Source organism: Globicephala melas, chromosome 2 (genome assembly GCF_963455315.2).
Source record: "Globicephala melas chromosome 2, mGloMel1.2, whole genome shotgun sequence".
Taxonomy (NCBI): Eukaryota; Metazoa; Chordata; class Mammalia; order Artiodactyla; family Delphinidae; genus Globicephala; species Globicephala melas.
In genome coordinates, this window is record NC_083315.2 from 15,725,465 (window position 1) to 15,747,115 (window position 21,651).

The 21,651-nt window shown below is 34.2% G+C and overlaps 1 protein-coding gene across 1 annotated transcript in view; it reads right to left on the minus strand.

The window, feature by feature from the left end:
* The window catches only part of MALRD1 (MAM and LDL receptor class A domain containing 1), a 584,500-nt gene that overhangs the window by 554,830 nt on the left and 8,019 nt on the right, over window positions 1-21,651 (minus strand). The window contains exons 3-5 of the mRNA XM_060293508.1: window positions 19,692-19,832; window positions 2,152-2,246; window positions 1,902-2,063 (exon numbers count right to left, since the gene is read on the minus strand). Of these exons, the coding sequence (XP_060149491.1) occupies window positions 1,902-2,063; window positions 2,152-2,246; window positions 19,692-19,832 (398 nt within the window). The remainder of the gene's footprint in view (window positions 1-1,901; window positions 2,064-2,151; window positions 2,247-19,691; window positions 19,833-21,651) is intronic.

Sequence of the window (21,651 nt, forward strand, 5' to 3'; positions counted from 1 at the left end):
AAATGGGACCTAATGAAACTTCAAAGCTTTTGCACAGCAATGCAAACCATAAACAAGAGGAAAAGACAACCCTCAGAATGGGAGAAAATATTTGCAAACGAATCAACGGACAAAGGATTAATCTCCAAAATATATAAACAGCTCATGCAGCTCAATATTAAAGAAACAAACAACCCAATACAAAAATGGGCAGAAGACCTAAATAGACATTTCTCCAAGAAAGATATACAGATTGGCAACAAACACATGAAAGAATGCTCAACATCATTAATCATTAGAGAAATGCAAATCAAAACCGCAATGAGGTATCACCTCATCCCGGTCAGAATGGCCATCATAAACAAATCTACAAACAATAAATGCTGGAGAGGGCTTGGAGAAAAGGGAACCCTCTTGCACTGCTGGTTGGTATGTAAATTGATACAGCCACTATGGAGAATACTAAGGAGGTTCCTTTAAAACCTAAAAATAGAACTACCATATGATCCAGCAATCCAACTCCTGGGCATATACCCTGAGAAAACCATAATTCAAAAAGAGTCATGTACCAGAATGCTCTATGTATAATAGCCAGGACATGGAAGCAACCTAAGTGTCCATCAACAGATGAATAGATAAAGAAGATGTGGCATGTATATACAATGGAATATTCTCAGCCATAAAAAGAAACGAAATTGAGTTATTTGTAGTGAGGTAGATGGACCTACAGACTGTCATACAGAGTGAAGTAAGAAAGAGAAAAACAATTGTCGCATTCTAACACATATATATGGCATCTAAAAAAAAAAACAAAAATGGTTCTGACGAACCTAGGGCAGGACAGGAATAAAGACGCAGATGTAGACAATGGACTTGAGGACACAGGGAAGGGGAAGGGGAAGCTGGGACAAAGTGAGAGAGTGGCATGGACATATATACACTACTAAATGTAAAACAGATAGCTAGTGGGAAGCATCCACATAGCACAGGGAGATCAGCTCGGTGCTTTGTGACCACCTAGAGGGGTGGGATAGGGAAGTGGGGAGGGAGACGCAAGAGGTAGGGTATGTGGGGGTATATGTATATGTATAGCTGATTCACTTTGTTATACAGCAGAAACTAACACACCATTGTAAAGCAATTACACTCCAATAAAGATTTAAAATTTTTTAAAAAAGCAAATTCGTTCAGAACAAAATGCTGTAGGATCCCATTTTTACCGGAAAATTCCGCTTGGCTGTCCAAAATGTTAAAGTGGGCAATTCTCTTCCAAGAACTCCCATAATAATTATTGGATTATAATTTCCACCATCCGTAAGTTTTATTAGGCTGCATAAATAAGTTTGTCTTTTATAGGCTTGCATTGGCTTTAATTCTCAAATTTATTTTGGAAAATGAAGACTGTATTGAATAATTTGACTTTCACCATGAAATGAATATGACAATATTCCACTTCAACAGCATTTGGAATTAGTATTTAAATCAACCTGTCTATTTCCTCATTACCTAAGATAGTCCCATTCTATCAAAAGCATGAGAAAACTTTGGAAGGGAAGTGATTCTTAAGAATAAGCAATGAAAAGAAAGAGAAGATTGGAAGAGTGAGAGCTTTTAAGGAAAGTGGAGGGATTCAAGAAATTAGGAAGAGTATTAGAAGGTCATGTTTTACTTATATATCAGTATATGTTAATACAGAACAACCTTAGTTTTGATACATAAATTTAAAACTTTTTAAAATTGTCTTTTAGGGTGACTGGCCATCCCAATTTTCTGACTGTTTGGTTCCAGCACTTGAAGTTCTGGCAAATTCCTCAGTCCTCAGACAACTGGGATGATTAATCATCCTGCTTTTAATTCACCTGGTGCAAAACATCTATACTTTATCATTTTTCCTTCAAACACAGAAAATACAACGTGCATACCTGAAATCTCTGGGGGCTCTGGATTTTGAGGACATGCCTCTCCCACTGATTGTGGAGCCCAGCCGTGCTTTGCCATAAATGCCTTGTAGGACCACCACAGGTAGTTTGAAAGCCAACTGTTAATTTGCCATTCATCTGGCTGGAGAAGTAATAAAATGTAATCTGTGAAAAATAATGAATGTCCAAATAATTATAATAAAGAAGTTCCCAAATGTGGAAAGTAATTCAAATGCTGTGTGCTTTCAAATACCTGACAACCCTGTTGGTTATCTGTGGAAAGAAAAACTCTGCTTCGTAAGTTTGAGGAAGGAGAATCCACGTTCGAGACCAATGAGAGGAAGTGAGCTGTTAAAAACAAGGGTCAGTGTGTTAGATGCAGAGCCACCACTGGTAAACGTATTTAACACACCAGGCAATAATTCAGGCCTATATCCACTTTGGGTCAATATATTTTTAAAGAATGAAATATTTAACCGTACCATTTATCTTTGCAAATGGTCTGGCTGATATTGTTACTTCAATATATTCCCCAGTAAAATAACTAATTGTGAGTGTACTCCCTAAAACACTGTTATGGGCTGTAGTCCATGACCAAATTCATCTCATAACTTAGAAAGTTATAACCCAGCAAAGATGATATCCAGGGAAAACATTACACTGGGACTGCCCACCAAAATAAGTAATTCAATGAAGAATTCAAAAGAGATCCTATTTTGTTGCGTTTTTCTCCGGAAAGAATTGGATCAAATAGTCCCAGCTTTTGCCAGGATTATGGAAAACGATACTGAGTCCCGATGCTCTTCTGTATGCTGCAGTACAGACCATGCCGGTCAACTTACTATTTAGAAGCCTATAAAATAAATGTGGAACATTCCCTGGGCTTTCATAGATTTTTTTGCAATGCTTGACAAGGTTATAGTGTATAATGCGGGAACCACTGTTTCCTGCTCATCTCTTTGGTATGCCACTCTTTGTCAAAAAGAATGAAAAAATGATGTTGATGATGTTGATGATGGCATACCTACCCAAATTATTCTGTGGTATTTGAAAGCTGTCTTGGAAATCAAATTTAATTGTCACATCATTGAGAGAATCAATAGTAAAATTATGAAACCTAAGAAACCTCTTCTTCCCTATAGCTATTCCCAAACTGTACCCAAATGAAGCAGAAGAACATTAATGATTGCATATAACATAGTCATAAGCATAACTGAAGTCCCTGCAATAACAGAAAATTGTTCTCAGAATGTACTACCTGGAATAATTTTATAAACATAATTTCGATGAAGAGCTGGTATCATGGTGATACAAGTGGACAACCATTATTTTGCTCTTGCTTCATAAATTCAGCAGGGAAATCAAATGCTAAGCAAGTGAATAATCAAACGAGCATAATAAGCCATATGGATTTATTGTTTGCAGTTTAAATACAATTATTTGCAACACAAATGGTAATAGTATTCAACAGGCCTTCAATTACTGTTTATAAATATTCAGCTACTAAAAAGCACTTGTGATACATACAGTAAAAATTATTTTCATTTGTCAAGGAAATCACTTAAATTAACCATATTTATTTTTGAAAGTTTGGTCCTAAAACTCAGACTGATACATTAAGGTATTAAATAACAGAACAGCATTTTCAATAAAATAATAAATTATATGAATATTTAAGCTAGGTGTTTTATAAATACAAACTATGTCATCTGGTACATTTTATGACACTGTAAATTATTCTGTATTTTGTCAAAAATTAAATGAGGTTAACCTTCAGGTTATCATAAAAAGTAAAGTTTTAAATTCAGAAACAACTTGAGATCCTTTAGCCTTTGTTCTAGTAATAAGATTTCTTTTCATGGGGTAAAAAAGTATTCAAAATGCACCCAATAACAATACTTGTTTTTTTGTTTTTTATTTATTATTTTTTTAATTCCAATTTAGTGACAATAGCGTTCTTTCAAATGCACACTCAATTTTACCTTGCTCCCTATGAGTATAGAAGTTCTTTAATTCACAGTTGGAGATGTTCCTTAGAGAACATCATCTTATAGAAAGTTATCTTGCTTTCCCTAGGACTTTAGTTATCGGGTCTACGAGTATAAAAGAAAGAAGCAGATCCTTGGCAGCATAAGTTTTTCCCACATGCCCATTCCCTCATCTGATATCCTCTCCTACTGCTGGCTCGAAGCATCAAGAAGAGACTTACAAAGCTGATTAAAAAAAAAAAAAGGTATTCAATATTATCTCCACACACCCCTTTTAGTCCTTGAGGGAGCCTAGTAACATCATACCACACAACACCATTCTCATCACATGTCTCCTATTAATCTCTACCATATTCATTTCAGTTTGTTCATATGATTCATAAATTCCCATTATATTCCTGCATCAATAAAAGCAACTTCATAGCCTATCTTCGAAACAGATTTAAAACCACCTTGTGATGAAGTCGTTAATTATTAAAGCTACAAAATAAGAATTATTAAAATTACAAAATAAGACAGGATGACTGCATTTATAATCTTTTTTTTTTTTTTTTTTTCCCGGTATGCGGGCCTCTCACTGTTGTGGCCTCTCCCATTGCGGAGCACAGGCTTCGGACGTGCAGGCTCAGCGGCCACGGCTCACAGGCCCAGGCGCTCCGCAGCATGTGGGATCTTCCCGGACCGGGGCACGAACCCATGTCCCCTGCGTCGGCAGGCGGACTCTCAACCACTGCACCACCAGGGAAGCCCTCCATTTATAATATTAAATGTTTATGTTAAAGGGCTTTTTCTTCTTAGTAGCTGGGTACATGTAGGAGTAAAACCCCAGAAGTATATAAAATATGAAAGCAACAAAAACCATGAATCAAGTTTTGAGGGCTAATTCAATAACTTTGGGCAGTGAATTACCCCAACCTTGATCCTTAGAAAAGATAAGGTAGAATTTTCAGTCTCACTTTCTTCAACTACTGATAGGCAGTCTTGCCTTTCTTCCATTTCCCAAGTTCTAAGTGATTAATGGGAATGAATGCAAGCAGGAGAAACAGAAATCCTATTGCATGCTGTAGAGTAACCAATGGGCTCAAAGGAACTCGAAAAACTGAGTATTTTAACAGTAAGATAACATCAAAAAAAAAAAATCAGGCTGCAGGAATGGATCATTGTGACAAGATCCAAGGTCTGAAGCAAAGGTTAAAATGTCAAAACTTTTGGAACAGGAAAAGTGTGTTCATTTGTGACAGAAATATGGCTCAGTTCAGATAACAGAGGTTAAATAACAGTCTTAGATACAAACTCCTTCAAGTTGGTAATTTCTGTTTATTAAATTCCATTTCTGTTGAATCATAAGGTTTGCCTCATTCCTGTTCATTAGACTAACAAGTTTGACATAAGCACATAATATTTGTTAAAACTGTATCAAAGGATACCCTCAAATAGTAATTCCCTATAATTGCTAGCACTGTGTAAATAAATGCTGCCATGTACCTTTAGGTCTGCTTCAGTGATAAAGGGCTAGGTGGATCACTTTAGGGAATCATAAAATAAGCAATAAAAATGAGAGTGATATTAATAAAAATGTCAATGTAAAGACCTCTGAAATTTTTCTCCTCAATAAAAACAATGAAAATATTGGCAAAAATGGCCACAGTAAAGCTTACAGCAAACTGGAGACCTTTTATTCAATAAATAACTGAATCTCAGTAAAAACAGTAAATTTTAGGGGGGGGGGTTCTTTTCTTTTTCTTTTTCACTTGGCCCTATTCCTACCGCTCTCCAGCTCCACAGCAACTATAAAAAATGGCAGCCCACACTCCTGGGGCAGCATGGCAAACACAGAAATGAGCAGAATAGAGTTAACACTCTTTCAAGCCTCATTACCAAATAATTATTAAATAATTATCATTATTTGATATGTCTGGTGTTTCCTGAAAGATACCACTTATAAGGCTGTCTGAGATTGCCCAGTGCAAATAGACTCTTTACAGTAGGCATGTGTTGAAAACAATTACTGGCAAGTGTTTTAACTTTACTGTTGCTTGGTGCAGTACATAACATATGGGGTCAACAATAGACTAACCAAAAGCTTAAAGCAAAACTGAAATGTTGCATAGGAGCTTTGAAATGCTCCAACATCTTCCTGCAAACCTATAGAGACACGTGCATGCATAGGGCTGTACACATGCTCTGGAAAGACCTGAAAAGGCCCTAAGCTCTCATCTCTGGCTGACTTTGAAGCTCTCTTAAGGCAGGAAGTGAAGAATAAGACAGAGATATCAACTGCCTAGGTAAGTGTTGAAGATACACCACAATAGAGTCCCTAAACGAACACTGGGAAATTTATTGGTTCCAGGCATTTAAGAAACTCTCTTTACAGCTGACCACTTAGCTGACCAAGCAGAGAATTCAATGGACACACATGACAGGAATAAAGACTTTACAGAATTATTCCAGGAAAGTCACTAAAGTAAAAACAACAAATACAACAAACCACAACAAACTGTAAAATTGAGGGAAAAAGATTTCCACACTTGCCACATTATATTGTTGTAGATGTCCGTGTTTCAAAAGAAATTGTGAGAAATGCAAAGAAACAAAAAAATGTGACTCACACAAAGGAAAAAAACAATCAAACAAAAGTGTCTCTGAGAAAGCCCAGATGCTGGACCTACCGAAAAAAAGACTTTAAATCAGATATTTAAAATATTTCAAAGATCTAAAGGAAACCATGTCTAAAGAACTAAGAAACCATGAGAATGATATCTTACAAAGTAGAGACTATCAGTAAAGAGATATAAATTATAAAATCAATAACTAATCACTATAATTGATTGTTATATTTGATAAAACTCAAAATTCAGTGTTGATGGGCACACAATATATTAAGATGCTATTTGTGGCAATAGCAGCATAAAGGTGGGGAGAATAGAGCTAGGCAGGACAAATTTCTTAAATACTATTGCAATTAAATTGTACTAATCCAGCATCGATTATTGTAATCACTATAAAGAATCCAGTAAACTAATTCAAAATATTATATATATACATACAATATATAATACATATAGAAAATATATATGTAACAGAGAAGAAAACAGTAATGGAGGAACAGAGTAACAAGAAAGACATAGACAAAACAAATAGCAGATAGCAGGTGTAAATCCTATCTTATCAATCAAAAGTCTGAGGTTGATATATTGTATAAAGACATAAGCCAACAATTCAACTACAAATTAAAGGGTTGAAAATAAAGAAATATAAAAAATATACAAACAACTAAAAGAGAGCTGGAAATTCATAAAACATATTTTAATGCACAATAAAAATGTTATTAGAGACATAAAAGAACAATTTATAATGAAAAAAGAATCAACCCATCAAATAACAATTATAAATATATATGCACCTAAAAACAGAGCCCCAAAATATAAGAAACAAAAACTAATAGAATCAAAGTGAAAACAGAGAATTCAACAATAATAGTTGGAAACTTCAACACCCCATTTTTCAGAATGAATAGAACAATTAGACAGAAGATCAGTACGGGTACAGAAGACTTGAGCAACACTATAAACCAGTTAGACCTAACAGACACATATGGAATCCTCTATCCAACAGCAGCAAAATGCATATGCTTCTATTATGTACACAAAATGTTCTCCAGGAACGACCTTATTTTAGGCCACAAAACAAGTCTCCATACATTTAAGAGGATGTTAATCATACAAGTATGTTCTACAGCTACAATGGAGTGATTTGAGTCAAGAACAGAAAGAAAGAAAGAAAAACAGAAACAGAAAGAAATTAAGGAAATTTGCAAATATGTAGAAATTAAATAACACACTCCTAATGGGTCAAAGGTGAAAATCAGAAGAGAAATTAGAAAATACTTGAGATGAATAACTAATTTAACTGCATCTCATGCATTTTGAAGCATTGTGAAAATACAATATATCAAAATGCATGAGATGCAGTTAAATTTGTGCTTAGAAATAAATTTATAGCTATAAATTACTAAATTTAAAAAAAAAGTTTTAAAATCAACAATCTAAACTTGCACCTTACGAAGCTGGAAGAAGAGCAAACTAAACCCAAAGCAAGTAGTAGAAGAAAATAGTAAATATTAGAGCATAAACAAATCAAATAGAGAATAGACAACCAATAGAATAAAATTAAGTAAACCAAAAGTTGTTTTTTGGAAAGATCAACAAAATGGACAAATCTTTCACTAGCCTGACCAATTAAAAAAAAAAAAAGACAACTCAATTTACTGAATGAATAGTGAAACAAGGGTCAGAACTACCAACTTTATAGAAATAAAAAGAATTATAAGGAAACATTATCAACAAATGCAGGCTAACAAATTAGATAACCTTGATAATATGAAAAAAATCCTAGCAAGACACAAAAACTGATTCAGGACCTAAACTGACTCTAGTAGAGATAGAAAATCTGAATAGATAACAAAAGAATGAATCAGTAACCAAAAAGCTCCCCACAAAGAAATTCTCAGTCACAGAAGGATGAACTAGTGAATTCTATAAAACATTTAGAGAATTAACACTAACTTCACCAACTCTTGCACAAATTATAAGAGGAAAGACTTCCCAATCCATTCTGTGCGGCCATTATTTCCTTGATACCAAAACCTGGCAAACATGTCACGAACAGATCAAAAAAAGAGAAAATTATAGATCAATATCCCTGATTAACATACATGTAAAAATACTAAACAAAATACTGGAAAGCCTCATCAAGCAAGACATAAAGATAGAAAAAGGATTATTCACCATGACCAAGCGGAATTTACCCCAGGAATGCAAATTTGGTTCAACATATGAAAACCAATCACTATATGAAAACTAATCACTATAAAACACCATATAGGGCTTCCCTGGTGGCGCAGTGGTTGAGAGTCCGCCTGCCGATGCAGGGGACACGGGTTCGTGCCCCGGTCCGCCAAGATTCCACATGCCGCGGAGCGGCTGGGCCCGTGAGCCACGGCCGCTGAGCCTGTGCGTGCAGAGCCTGTGCTCAGCAACGGGAGAGGCCACAGCAGTGAGAGGCCCGCGTACCGCAAAAAAAAAACCCAAAAAACAAAACACCACCACCATATAAATAAAGGCCCAAAATGACATGATCATCTCAATAGATGCAGAAAACACATATGACAAAGTCTAACACTTTATTGGGATAAAAAACACTTCATATATTAGAGACGTGAACATGCTTACTTGATAAATGACATCTACAAAAAACCCTCAGCTAACATCAAACCTGATGGTAAAAGTTTAAAAAGTTTTCCACTAATGGAAATAAGGATATCTGCTATCACCAATTCCATTCAACATTGCACCGAAGTTTCTAGGTGGGCAATTAGACAAGGAAATGAAATAAAAGGCAGCCAGAAAGGAAACAGAAAGTAAAAATCTATTTGCAAATGACATGGTCTTGTACATAGAAGGTCCTAAGGAACCATGCAATTACATCAGCCCATTTGAACAGTCGATGATAATCTTCCCATGTTAAGATTAGCTAATTGGTAACTTTAATTACAACTGCAAAGTTCTTTGACAGAAGTACCTAGATTAGTGTTTGAATAACCAGGGGATGAGAGTCTTGGGGGGGACATCTTTAGAATTCTGCCCACTACAATCAGTAGCCACTAATTTGGTTCCCTTGTTCCATTTGCTATGTTATAAGGTACTGACCAAAATCTATGAGGCCTAAAGTAGTTATGTTCCTACGAGTTCTCCCTTTACTGATTCGGTTGTAGGACACTGAATCAGCATAACTAATCATCAGAATTGCGAGACTTCATTTGCAGAGAACTAAAATCTTCTGAGTCCTTTCCAACCACTTTAATTGGTAAAAGTCCCTGCCCACTTTCATTTGGCAGAATCTCAGTCTACTGACCATCTGGCTATGATTCAAAAGGTACATTCTTTGAAATTTGTATCATATTTATTTCAATATACATTTATTTTATGTATTTCTGTTCAGTATGGATTCAGTATGAGGCGGAATTAATTTGAATTAATACTCATATAAATTTAACAAATAAGTCACCTGCCTGTAAAGATAAAATTTCTGCCAAAAGGAAAGCAAATGATATAAAGGAAAAAGTTCTATGTCTACAGAGAAATTGTAGCACATATTATTTTGTGGCTCTAATTAGTGAAATAATATCATTTACTTTAAGATAGGTTTACTACTAATTTATGTGGAGTAATTTCATTGGCGTCATATCAGTTAATTCAAATAATCATCTGGGTTGTCAATTATGCTTCCCTGACTGATATATTACCTGAATTTGAAATAAAAGGAATGAGGAAATAAACAAATATATTATCCAATAAAAAATAAGCATCACGTTTATAGAAGAATTATATAAACCTCATGTAGCTTATTTTAAATGCACACATGCAGGCACACATCAAGAACCCTGATATCATGAACTTGGCAATCAAAGAATTTGTGGGAAAGAAAAACAAAAACGGAAGCTCTCTGCAAAACACTACTTGAGGCAGAAAGAATTACGAAGTACCAAATGTGTATGCCTTTGAAATTAATTATGTGGTGTGGCTGAGGAGTTGCATTATCCATCAACCCTCTCATTTCCACTGCCTGCTTGGACAGTATTGGTAATTATTGGTAATAGGACTGTCAGCTGTGAAGGAGTTTGGGTAGAGATGGGAAAAGAGGGAAGGAAATGGTACTGATGAGCAAAATCTGTAACCTTTGGGTGACATAATTCCTGACATTCCCGAATACACTTTTGGCCTAATCTTCATTTCCAGAGACCGTATTCTCTAGCCATAGCAGACTGCTGTATCATTGCCTGGGCACACCAAGTAACTCTATACGGTCCTTATGGGGTTCTTTCAGTTTGAAATATTTCTTTCACTTCCTTGTCCATTGAAACATCATTCATCTTTCAAGTCCTTTCTCAAATGCCCTTCTCCTTTCCAGTGTCAGAATTTGCCTATAGCCACAGAGCAATCTGCTCAGACTAATATTATAGTACTTTTCTAATTTCTCCCTGTATTAAAATTAACTGGGTTATTCTTGAGAATGCTTTCCAAAGAGATCATAAACACTCTAATATGCAACATGTATCTTAAAAATCTTTATAACATTCACAGCCTTTATCATGATGCCTTACACACAGGGCTTAATAAGAGCTTTTGAACTGAAATTAACAATTGATACCAACATATAAAATTATATTTCATAAACATAATAAATTTTTCATCTTTAATTTTTACTTTTAAACTAGTGTAACTACAATATTAAAAATGCAACAAGTGGAAAAATACACTGTATACCCTCTTAATGAACATAATTCTTATTTTTATTTTTATTATAAGAAACAGGGTTAACTACTGTAATAAAATCTCCTCCATAATTGAAAATTCAGATGAATTTTTAAATAACAGTGTAATGAAGCTGATTTCTTTGCAAAATCAGAGTATAGATCAAAGTAAGCTTCACCGATGTTTGCTACAAAAATGAATTGAATACCAACCACTAAAATTAAGATTATAACTTATCTGTTAGTGGAGGAATTTTATCCTTTACTTATGTATCCCCATTGCATACTGTCAGATGCAAAAATGCTCAATTAATGTTTATTGAACAGACTAAGGGACAGCAAACTATGACCTGCAGACAAATCTCACCTTCCACCTGATTTTGCATGGCCTGAGAGCTAAGGGTTTTTACACATTTAAATGGTTAAAAAAATTCAAAAGAATAGTATTTTATGACATGTGAAAGTTATATGAATTATAAATTCCAGTGTCCATCAGTAAAGTTTTATTATAATATAGTCATGCTTTATCTTTAAGTATTGTTTATGGCAACTTTCGCAGTATAGTGGCAGGGTTGAGTAGTTGAGACACAGACTGTATACCCTAAAAAGCCACAATTATTTACTATCTGGCCCTTTAAAAAAAATATGCAGATTCCTGGAATAGAACATTAATGTTCAGGTTAATGTCTCCATTACTAAACTGCAGCTTCACTGGGGACAAGATCTGTGTTCTTGTTCACTATTATAGCTACACATACACAATGTGTGGAATAATATATTTGCCCAATAAAAAGTTTTTAAATATATAGAATAAATAAACATTACTTTTCCACTAACATCAAAATAAATGGATATTAAAACTATAAAGGCTATAAAAACTTGATCTAGAGAGTAAGAATATGAGACTCTTTTCTATTTTTTGTCTTTTGCTGTTTCTTATTAATAAAAGAATCTAAGCCACTGTCTAAATAACACAGCCTGTCAAGTATTGAGAAATAGATTATGGTTCCTAGTGCCCTTCAGAAAGGGCAGCATAGATCAGTTTAGGACATCCTGGTGTTAGAAAAACCAGTGATGAATATAATGCTTATATTAAAAAAACAAGAAAAACCTAAAAGCTTTGGCCTGAGGTTAAGCTACCACTGCAGCTAAAACACTGATAGAAAGGTTGCTATTTCCTTAGCCTGAAGAATCGGGTAAAGAAGCCAAGGACATGCAGGTCCGCCATAAATAAAGGGCAGAATTCTAGAAAGAAAAGAGCCTTAAAAAGGGGTGACCCATGTTCTATGAATAAACTCCACCCAAATCTCCACCTAAAACTGAAGCATGCATGTGCAGGGAACACTTCTAGTAACTAAAGCTAAAAGAGCTGAATTGATATTTGAACTACTGAATTGATATCTAAACTACAAAACAGAATTCTCAATTTGAGTCTAAGCAAGCTAATCACCTACTTAAACGAAATCAATCATAAGTACTCTCAATAAATATAACAGAATCCAGAGACTCTACAGTAGTAAATTTATAATGTCATAGATGTGATCCAAAATTATTTGACAGAAAAAGGACCAGGAAAATACGACCATGCCATGGGAAAAGACAGTCAACAGAGGTCAATTCTGAGATGAAGGAGACAAGGATTTTTAAATTACAATTATACTGATGCTCAGTGAAGGACAATACACTCATAATGCATGAAAGGATAAGAGATCTTAGTAGAGAAATTAACACAATTTAAAAGCAATTAAATGAAAATTTTTATATAATATCTGATATTTTTAAAAGATCATTAGATAGGCTTATAAGCATATTAAAGATGACACGGAAAAAAATCACAGAACTTGAAAATAAATCAATTGAAATTGTTCAATGTGAAAAAAGAGAAAACAATCAAACTATATAAGACCCTCAATAACAATATGTTAGACATGTTGTCTAACATCATGATGATTGAAGTCCAAGAAGGAGAGGAGAGAAAGAATGAGATGGAAAAATATATCTGAGTAAATAAGGGGAGAACACTTTCCAAAACTGGTGGAAAAACAATTTAAAATTCATGAAGCTTATTTAACTTGATTAGGACTTTTAAAAATCTCATGCCTAGGCACATTATAGCCAATTGATTAAAACCAACATAAAATATCTTGATAGCACTAAGAAAAACAAAGCTATATTAAATATAGCAAAACAATCATTTTAATAACTGTGAATGTCACATCAGGGAATAGGGAGGCCAGAAGACAGGGAAATAACATCTTTAAAGCACTAAAAGAAAAACACGTGCATGAAACAATTCTATATCTAATGAGAATATATTTCAAGAATAAAGAGAAAATAAAGACATTTTCAGTGAAGGAAAACTAACAATTTATCATCAGCAGAACTGGACTACAAGAAATACTAAAGGAAATTCTTTATGCTGAAGAGAAATGATACTAGAGACAAACTCAGATAGAAGAAATGGAGATTATTGCAAGTAATGTATATGATAAAAGAATATTTTTCTCTTCATTTATTTTTAATAATATTTAAAGAAAAATAGCATTGACTCGTAAGATTTATAACTTACATATTATAGATTATAGACGTAATACATGGGATCACTATAAAGTAAAGGACAATGAGAAAGGGATAAATGACCTATGCTTTTCTAAATTTTCTACATTGTAAGTATATTTTACAGTATCAATTTTAAGTATACTATAAAGAGTTAAGAGTATATGCCATAATCCCTAGAGTTACTACAAAATTAAATGTTAAGACATACATCTAAAAAGCCAATTAAAAAAGGATTTTTAAAAATAGTCAAATAATCCCAAAGAAGGCAGAGAAGGAGACCAGAAGGATCAAAAACAGAATGTTCAAACAGAAGACAAACAATAAAATGTTGAGCTAAATCTAACAATACCAATTATTACATTAAATTTAATGGATTAAACATTCCAATGAAATGAATTATCATAATGGATACAAAAGCAAGATTCAACTATATGCTGTCTCCCAGAGACACACTTTAAGTATAAAGACACAGACAGGTTGAAAACAAACAATAGGAAAAAATATATCGTAAAAACAACGTAAGAAAAGACAGATGACTTGCACACTATTTTATCACCTTAACCTAAATGATAGTTATAGACCCCTATACCCAATAATTGCAGAATACACATTCTTTTCTAATTCACGTGGTATTTTCACCAAGACAGATTATATGCTGTATCATAAACTAAGTCTCAAAATATTTTAAAAGATTGAAATAAAAGAATGTATTAACCAAAAGGTAATTAAAATCAGAAGTCAATAATAATGTCAAAACCCCACAAACATAATATTTGGAAATTCAACAACACACTTCTAAATAATCCATGGACCAAAGAATAAGTTACAAAGGAAATTAGAAAATGTTTTAACTGAATAATATATATCAAAACTGGTGAACCAAAATTTCCACTTCAGGAAATAAGAAAAAAAAGAAAAATAAATAAAAGGAAAATCCTAGGTAGAAGAGAAGAGGAGAGAGGAGATAAAACACAAATAATCAACAGCAGGAATAAGGGGGGTTGTTGCTATACATTCTACAGACACTGAAAGGATAACTGACTCTTAACAACTTCATGCCAACAAATTTGACACAGTAAAAATAGAAAAAATGGATTTCATAAAATTAAAGACTTCTCATTAAAAATATCAATAAGAAGATTAATATACATTCCACAGACTTGGAGAAAATATTTGTAAGCATAAATCTTAGAAAGAATGGGAAGCCAAGATATATAAAAACTGGTACAAGGAACTCTCATCCATTGCTGATGGGAATGCAAAATGGTACGGCCACTTTAGAAGACCGGCAGTTTCTTATAAAACTAAGCATACCCTCACCATAGAATCAAGCAGTCATGTTCCTTGGTATTTATACAGAGGAGTTGAAAACTTACGTGCACACAAAAACCAGCGGCTGGATGTTTACGGTAGCTTTATTCATAATTGCCAAAATGTGGAAACAACCAAGATGCCCTTCAGCAGGTGCATGGGTAAACTACAGTACATCCAGACAGTGGAATATTATTCACCACTAAAAAGAAATGATCTATCAAGCCATGAAAAGACATGGATGAAACTTAAATGCATATCAATACATGTCATTATACATTTGTCCAAATCCACAGAGTGTACAACGCCAAGAGTGAACCCTAATATAAACTACGGATGTTGCGTGAAAATTATGTGTCCATGTAGGTTCATTGATTGTAACATATGTACCACTCTGGTGAGGAAGTTTTGTAGTGGGGGGAGGCTGTGTGTATGTGGGAGCATGGGGTGTACAGGAAACCTGTGAGGTCTCTTCAATTTTGCCGTGAATGTACTCCAAAATTAGAGCCTATTTTAAAAATTACAACTCATTCATAAAAAACAAGTAGCCCAATAAAAATTAAGCAACATATGTGAGCAGAAAATTTACAAAAGAAGATATATTAATAGCCAATAAGCTCATGCAAAAGAGACCAATATCAATAGTCATCAGGAAAATTCAAATTCAAACCACGGTGAGATACCACCACATACCTAGCAGAATGATCAAAATGAAACCACTAAATAGAAAATATTAACAAAGGGGCAGAACAACAAGAAGTCTCATAGATTGTTGGTAGGAGTGTGAAATTGTACAGCTACCTTAGAAAAAGCTCTGGCAGTCCTCATAAAAGTAAACATCCATTGATGCAGCATTTCAGTTCTACGTATTTACCAAAGAGAGTTAAAAACATATATTCACAATGACTTGTACAAAAATATTCATAGCAGTTGTATTTATAATAGCCCAAAACAGGAAAAAAACACAGGTGTCCATCAATAGGAGATCTGACGAATAAACTTATTCAATTGCAAACTGCTCAGCAATAAAAAGGAAAGAACTCATGTTACATGCTACAACCTGGATGAATCTGAGAGCAAAGTGAGAAAAGTCTTACACAAAAGGGCATACAATGCACAAGTTCATTTAAATGAAGTTCTAGAATAGGCAAAACTAATCTACGGAGGAGGAAAAGGGATTAAAGCAGTGATTATTTTGAGAGCAGAGGATGGGAGCAAGGATTGACTAGGAAGGGACCTGAGGGGACTCTCTGGTGTGACAGTAATGTTTCACATTTTGTTAGGGGTTTGAGTTGCACAGGTGAATGCATTTGTCAGAACTTATCCAATAGTACTGATACACTTAAACTGGTATTTTCATATAACGTAAGTTTTACTTCAAAGGGAAAAAAAAAGAACTGTAATGAATACCTAACTCCAGCACAAGGACAAACTTTTTCTTAAGGGACCAAATAGTTTAGGCTTTGTCGACATACGGTCACTGTCACAACCACTCAACTCCAAGACTGTAGTACAAAAGCAGCCACAGACAATTTGTGAATGAATGGGCATGGCTGTGTTCCACTAGAACTGTATTTACAAAAATAGGAAAATGACCCACAGGACATGGTTTGTTGATCTCTGCGTCTAGTTAATGATACCATGTTGCCGTATTTGCGGTAAAGTTATTCCTGCAACTTTCTCTGAATGCATAGAAAATATGACAGATTGATGGATGGAGAAAGGGTTGGGTGGATGGATAGATACTGATAAAACAAACATAGAATAGTAATTTTAATTATATAACCTAAGTGGTAGGTATATGGTTAGTCGCAGTAAGTTTTTTCAAACTTTTTCACATTCTTGAAAATTTTTATAATAAACTCTTGTTGGGGGAACATACAAATAAAAAAATAAGTGGGTTCATAGATCCTGTTCATAGCTTACTAGGCAAGATAGAGCTAATACGGCCATAAATTAAGAAACACAGTGTAGATGAAACTTTCAAAGCTATTATGTGCTGCCCAACAATCCCACATGACCAAAGAAATGCTGCAGAAATGGGTCCTGCAGGTGTGTCTGTGGAGGATAGCAAAGGACCTCCAGTCCTAGACTATGATCATCATACCTCCCTAGAACAGAATAAAAAGACTGGATGCTGTTTAATAGTGTGTGTGTTTCATAATATAATATATGGGTTTTAGACCCAATTTAGCAATTGGTTAAAATAAGTTCTCATAATCCCATTTAAACCTAATTTTAAATACCCAAATAAGAAAAATAATCTGTGGTATAAAAGGAAATATTAACTTTCCAAATAATGTCTTTTATCTTTGATAACCTATACAGTTTAGGTTTACAGAGAACTATATATTTTAAAAACCTCACGTATCACCTTTACCATGAGCTGAATTCTAGAATTATTTTAAACTATTTTTATAAGAATTAAGAAAAACTCATATTTGTTATAAGAAAAACTTTTATATTCTTATAAGAAAAACTATTATATTCCATTCTTTTAAAAAAGTTTTACTATCATTGCAAAGATATATTTGAATTTGTGTAATGATACTATTTTATCTAATTACAATGTTATACACTTTTAAAAATCAATACTACATCTTAATCACTTTGCCTCAAGCTTTAGTAGACTTCAAATATTGACACAGTGATGTTTTTAATGTTCTAATAGATTTTCAAACTTAGCTCTGAAAACTTCTCAAGGCATTGATTACATGATGAAAGATATTAATCTGGAGCACTGACAAATTATTTCAAGTGTAAGTTAATCAAAAATTTTATTACTACTCATGAAATAAGGATTGTTGAATGGAGACAAGATTCCAGCATGACTACTTTTTCCATAAACATTTTCAAGCACCTTATATCTGAAGGCAAAACATTTGCTTATTTAAAGCAGTCTCTAGGGAAATACTCATATTTTAACATTTAATTGTAGTTATAAGAGATGCATCACTATTATTAAAACCACTAGCCTTCAATTATTATGCTAGGCAACATTTTGCCCCTCTTTCCCTATGAGGCTTATAGTATTATTATTATTTCCATTTTACAGATGAGGAAACTGAGACCACACAGCTAGCAGGTTAGCAGGGCCAGTGTTCATACACAACCAGTCTGACTCCAGAGATCTTAAATTAAACCAAGCGATATAGCTAAGATAGTGTCTGCCTATATAACATTTCAATTTTGATGTGAATTGATCCCATTTTATCTCTTTACTAGGCTATCAAATGGCAAAATAAGAAAAGAGAAGGAAGAAAGAAAGAGGGAGGAAATGGAGGAGAAAAGAAAAGGGGTGGAGACCCTGATGTTGTCTAACTTCAAGACGAGGTGGCAAGAAGAAGAGAATCAGAGCCACATATAACATAAAAAGAAAATATCAAGTATGCTGCCCATGATGGAGACTAAGGTAAGTAGCTGTATACTGTGAAAAATCTTCCTCTAAGTAAAAGGAAAAAACAGTGAGGAGGTTCTAAAAGGGAAATGGAATTACAATGGTTAAAATTTGGGAACCAGATTTAATATCACCATCTAACACAACTGTATCCATAATAAATGTTTCATGTAATTGCAGTGAGTCGGTCCTGTTTGTGAAGTCTGGCTCCCCCCGTTTTTATTTTTAGTGATAAAGTTGGCTTATTCCTAACAATTGTTAAACACTCTTTTTTAAAACTTATTTTTGTCATCAAAGCCAAGGACAATAAACTCCATTTTACTTACATAAGAGTTAAAATTAGGAACACCAAAATTATTCAGAAATGTACTAAACATCAACTTTTATCAGGTATTTTATGACAAGCTCTACTTACAATATCTTACTTAGCTCTCAAATCCTATCTTATGATAGATTTTAGAGTTGAGAAAACCAAGGTTTAACAAAGTAAATTGCTCAAGATTATATAGCTAGTGACAGCACCAAAATTCTAACCACATGTACAGTATTTATGTAAACATTTCCAAACCACTAACATCTAATCACTTTAAATTGTCTCTAGGGAATACTCATATTTAACATTTAGTTGTATTTATTTGAGAAAAGTATAAATTTTATTAAAAAATCACCAGCCTTCAATTAGTTATGCCAGGCAAAAGATTACCTCTTTTCATACCATGTGTAAGGCCATCAGGTGAAGGCAGGCACAGAGTCAGTTTTTGCTTTACTAAAATATCTTAATCACCTGGTATAAAATGGCAAGTGAATGAACTTCATTAGTTAACAACTAAAGAAATGAATAAATGTCTGCCTCCAGAACTCCCATCAGAGCTTTCTAGTCAGCCGAAGAATTCAAGTATTACTAGAGAAAGCTAAAATCAGTCTAAACAAAAGCAAAGATATTTGACAAATTAACCTATGGAGTACTATGTTTAAATTTCACAGTTTCCTTACAGAGTCAAAATAGCTAGAAAATCCCAATTATTATCTAGATAGACCTTTGAGGTCCCAGGAACCCAATTATAAGTATCTAATATGACATTTTAGAATCATAAATATCTTGAATATAGTTAAAGAATGTATAAAATTAGACATCATCATCCTTAATATCTAACCATCAGCTCTGATTCTACTGTCCTTACCAACCACTTGACCAAAAAAAAAAAAAAAAAGTTCAAAGCACTTACCAGACATATCACCGTTGTGGTCATGAAATGGAGGTGATGGGCCAGTTATCCCACTCCTCTTTCCCCAGCCAAGTCGCAGACTCTGATCTTGCATCATACTACAGAGTCCATCCTCAAAATCACATCTTTCATAGTTTGAGCCTAATGGGAGAAAAAAGAAATCCACTTTCACAACCCCACATGTGGCTTTTTAAGAAATAAAACAATAGGTGAAAAAGAAAGCTTAGGAACAAATTACAAAGAGATTAACATCAGGATAATTTCTCACAATTTAAGTCTACTTCATCAATGCAAAGCTTTTTTGCATATGACATTCAAATAAATCACCACATATTAAAAACCAGTGTGGTCATACAGAAAGAATGCCACTCATGAGGTCAGAAGACTGAGGACCTAATCTTGATTTTGTCTCTTATTAACTGAGGGCCTTGCTAAACCACTTAACCACACCAAGCCATTTTCTTCACCTATGAAATTGAAATAATGGCATGCTGCCCTTTCTCCCTCAAATGACTGCTCTGAGAATCTTATGACATAATATATATATAAATACAACTCTTAGGCACCACAAAATATGAGGCATTATTATTAAGGTTACATCTTCACATCCACCTTAATGTTCCAGCCATATCAGAATTTCAGGTTTGGGCAGACCATTTCAGAGAGGACCCTCTGATACAAATTCAGCCATTGTGGCTGCGACGGAACCCTGGAATTAAGCAAAGCACCTCCCCGTTGAATCTCAATGTTCTTGAAATCCCTGGTGTTTTTAATCACAACAAGGCATTTTCTGGCTTTTTTTTTTTTCTTTTCTTTTTCTCTTGGTATAAGTGATCCAAGAGGCTTGGGAGAGGGAGAAAGACCTGGACACTTGGTTGCTCACAATAACGCCCCCCCCCCAAGGAGGGCTTTATTCCATTATCCACCATCTGTAAATGTCACTCTCTAAAAAAACAGATTAATTCAATGGCAACTATACCGTCCCTGGGTTGTAGCTCTTAGTAACTGGAGATGTTCCTTTGACAAGCTTGTTCTTGTGCTAACTGGTTGCATTAGCCACGGTGGTTATTCTGATTAATAGATAGACAGTGCCTGGCAACCCAGTCACAAAAACGTAATTTTTAGTCACATTTCGGAAAAATATTACTTAGTAATAATACATCTGGTGCATACCCTTGAGAACATCCATGTGAGTACTGAAAGCTGAATTAGAAACTACACTTTTAAACATTATCTAAACCTGCTTTATTACCAATGGTCTATTCTATTATTTTTAGTCCTAGCTTCCTTATTTTGAAAGATTTTACAAAGCAGCTGTATTCTGTAATGTTAACAGGTATCTTCATAGCCACGATTTACTGAGGGAGATCAGTGCTAGGCATTCTAAGTGCGGTAGTTTATTTACTCCTCAAAAAAACCTTACGAAGCAGGCAGCCGGTGAACGTTGGGGCCAAGATTGGAACCAGATCGTTTTTGACTCCAGAACCTGAATTCTTAAATCTCTGTTCCAAGGTCTCATTGTTAAGCCACTAACCCACTTTTACCTCTAGAATTAGAGGCCTGTCAGAGTTTCTAATACTGAGGAAACCAGTATTTCCAGGCAGAATTCATGTCATTCTATCTAAAAGCTGAGAAACTTGATTAGTCTGTGAATCATACCGTGCTTAAATTTACAATTGCCTTAAGGCCTTTGAAATATTTAGAATATCCAGAATATCCCAATCATTACCTCATGGAGCCCTAGTGGTCCAGGGAAGCTGGTTAAACAGAAAATGAACTAAATTATATAGTTATTTATACATGAATGTGCATGTCATTCAACTAGTTATGCATGTGTATCTTCATAAGTATGTATGTTTTCAAGTCTCTTTTAGTCCCAGTATTTTTTCCAATGATCTACTTGTGATTACAAAATATTCTAAACTATTTTTATCACCATATTTCAGCAATTATGTGTATG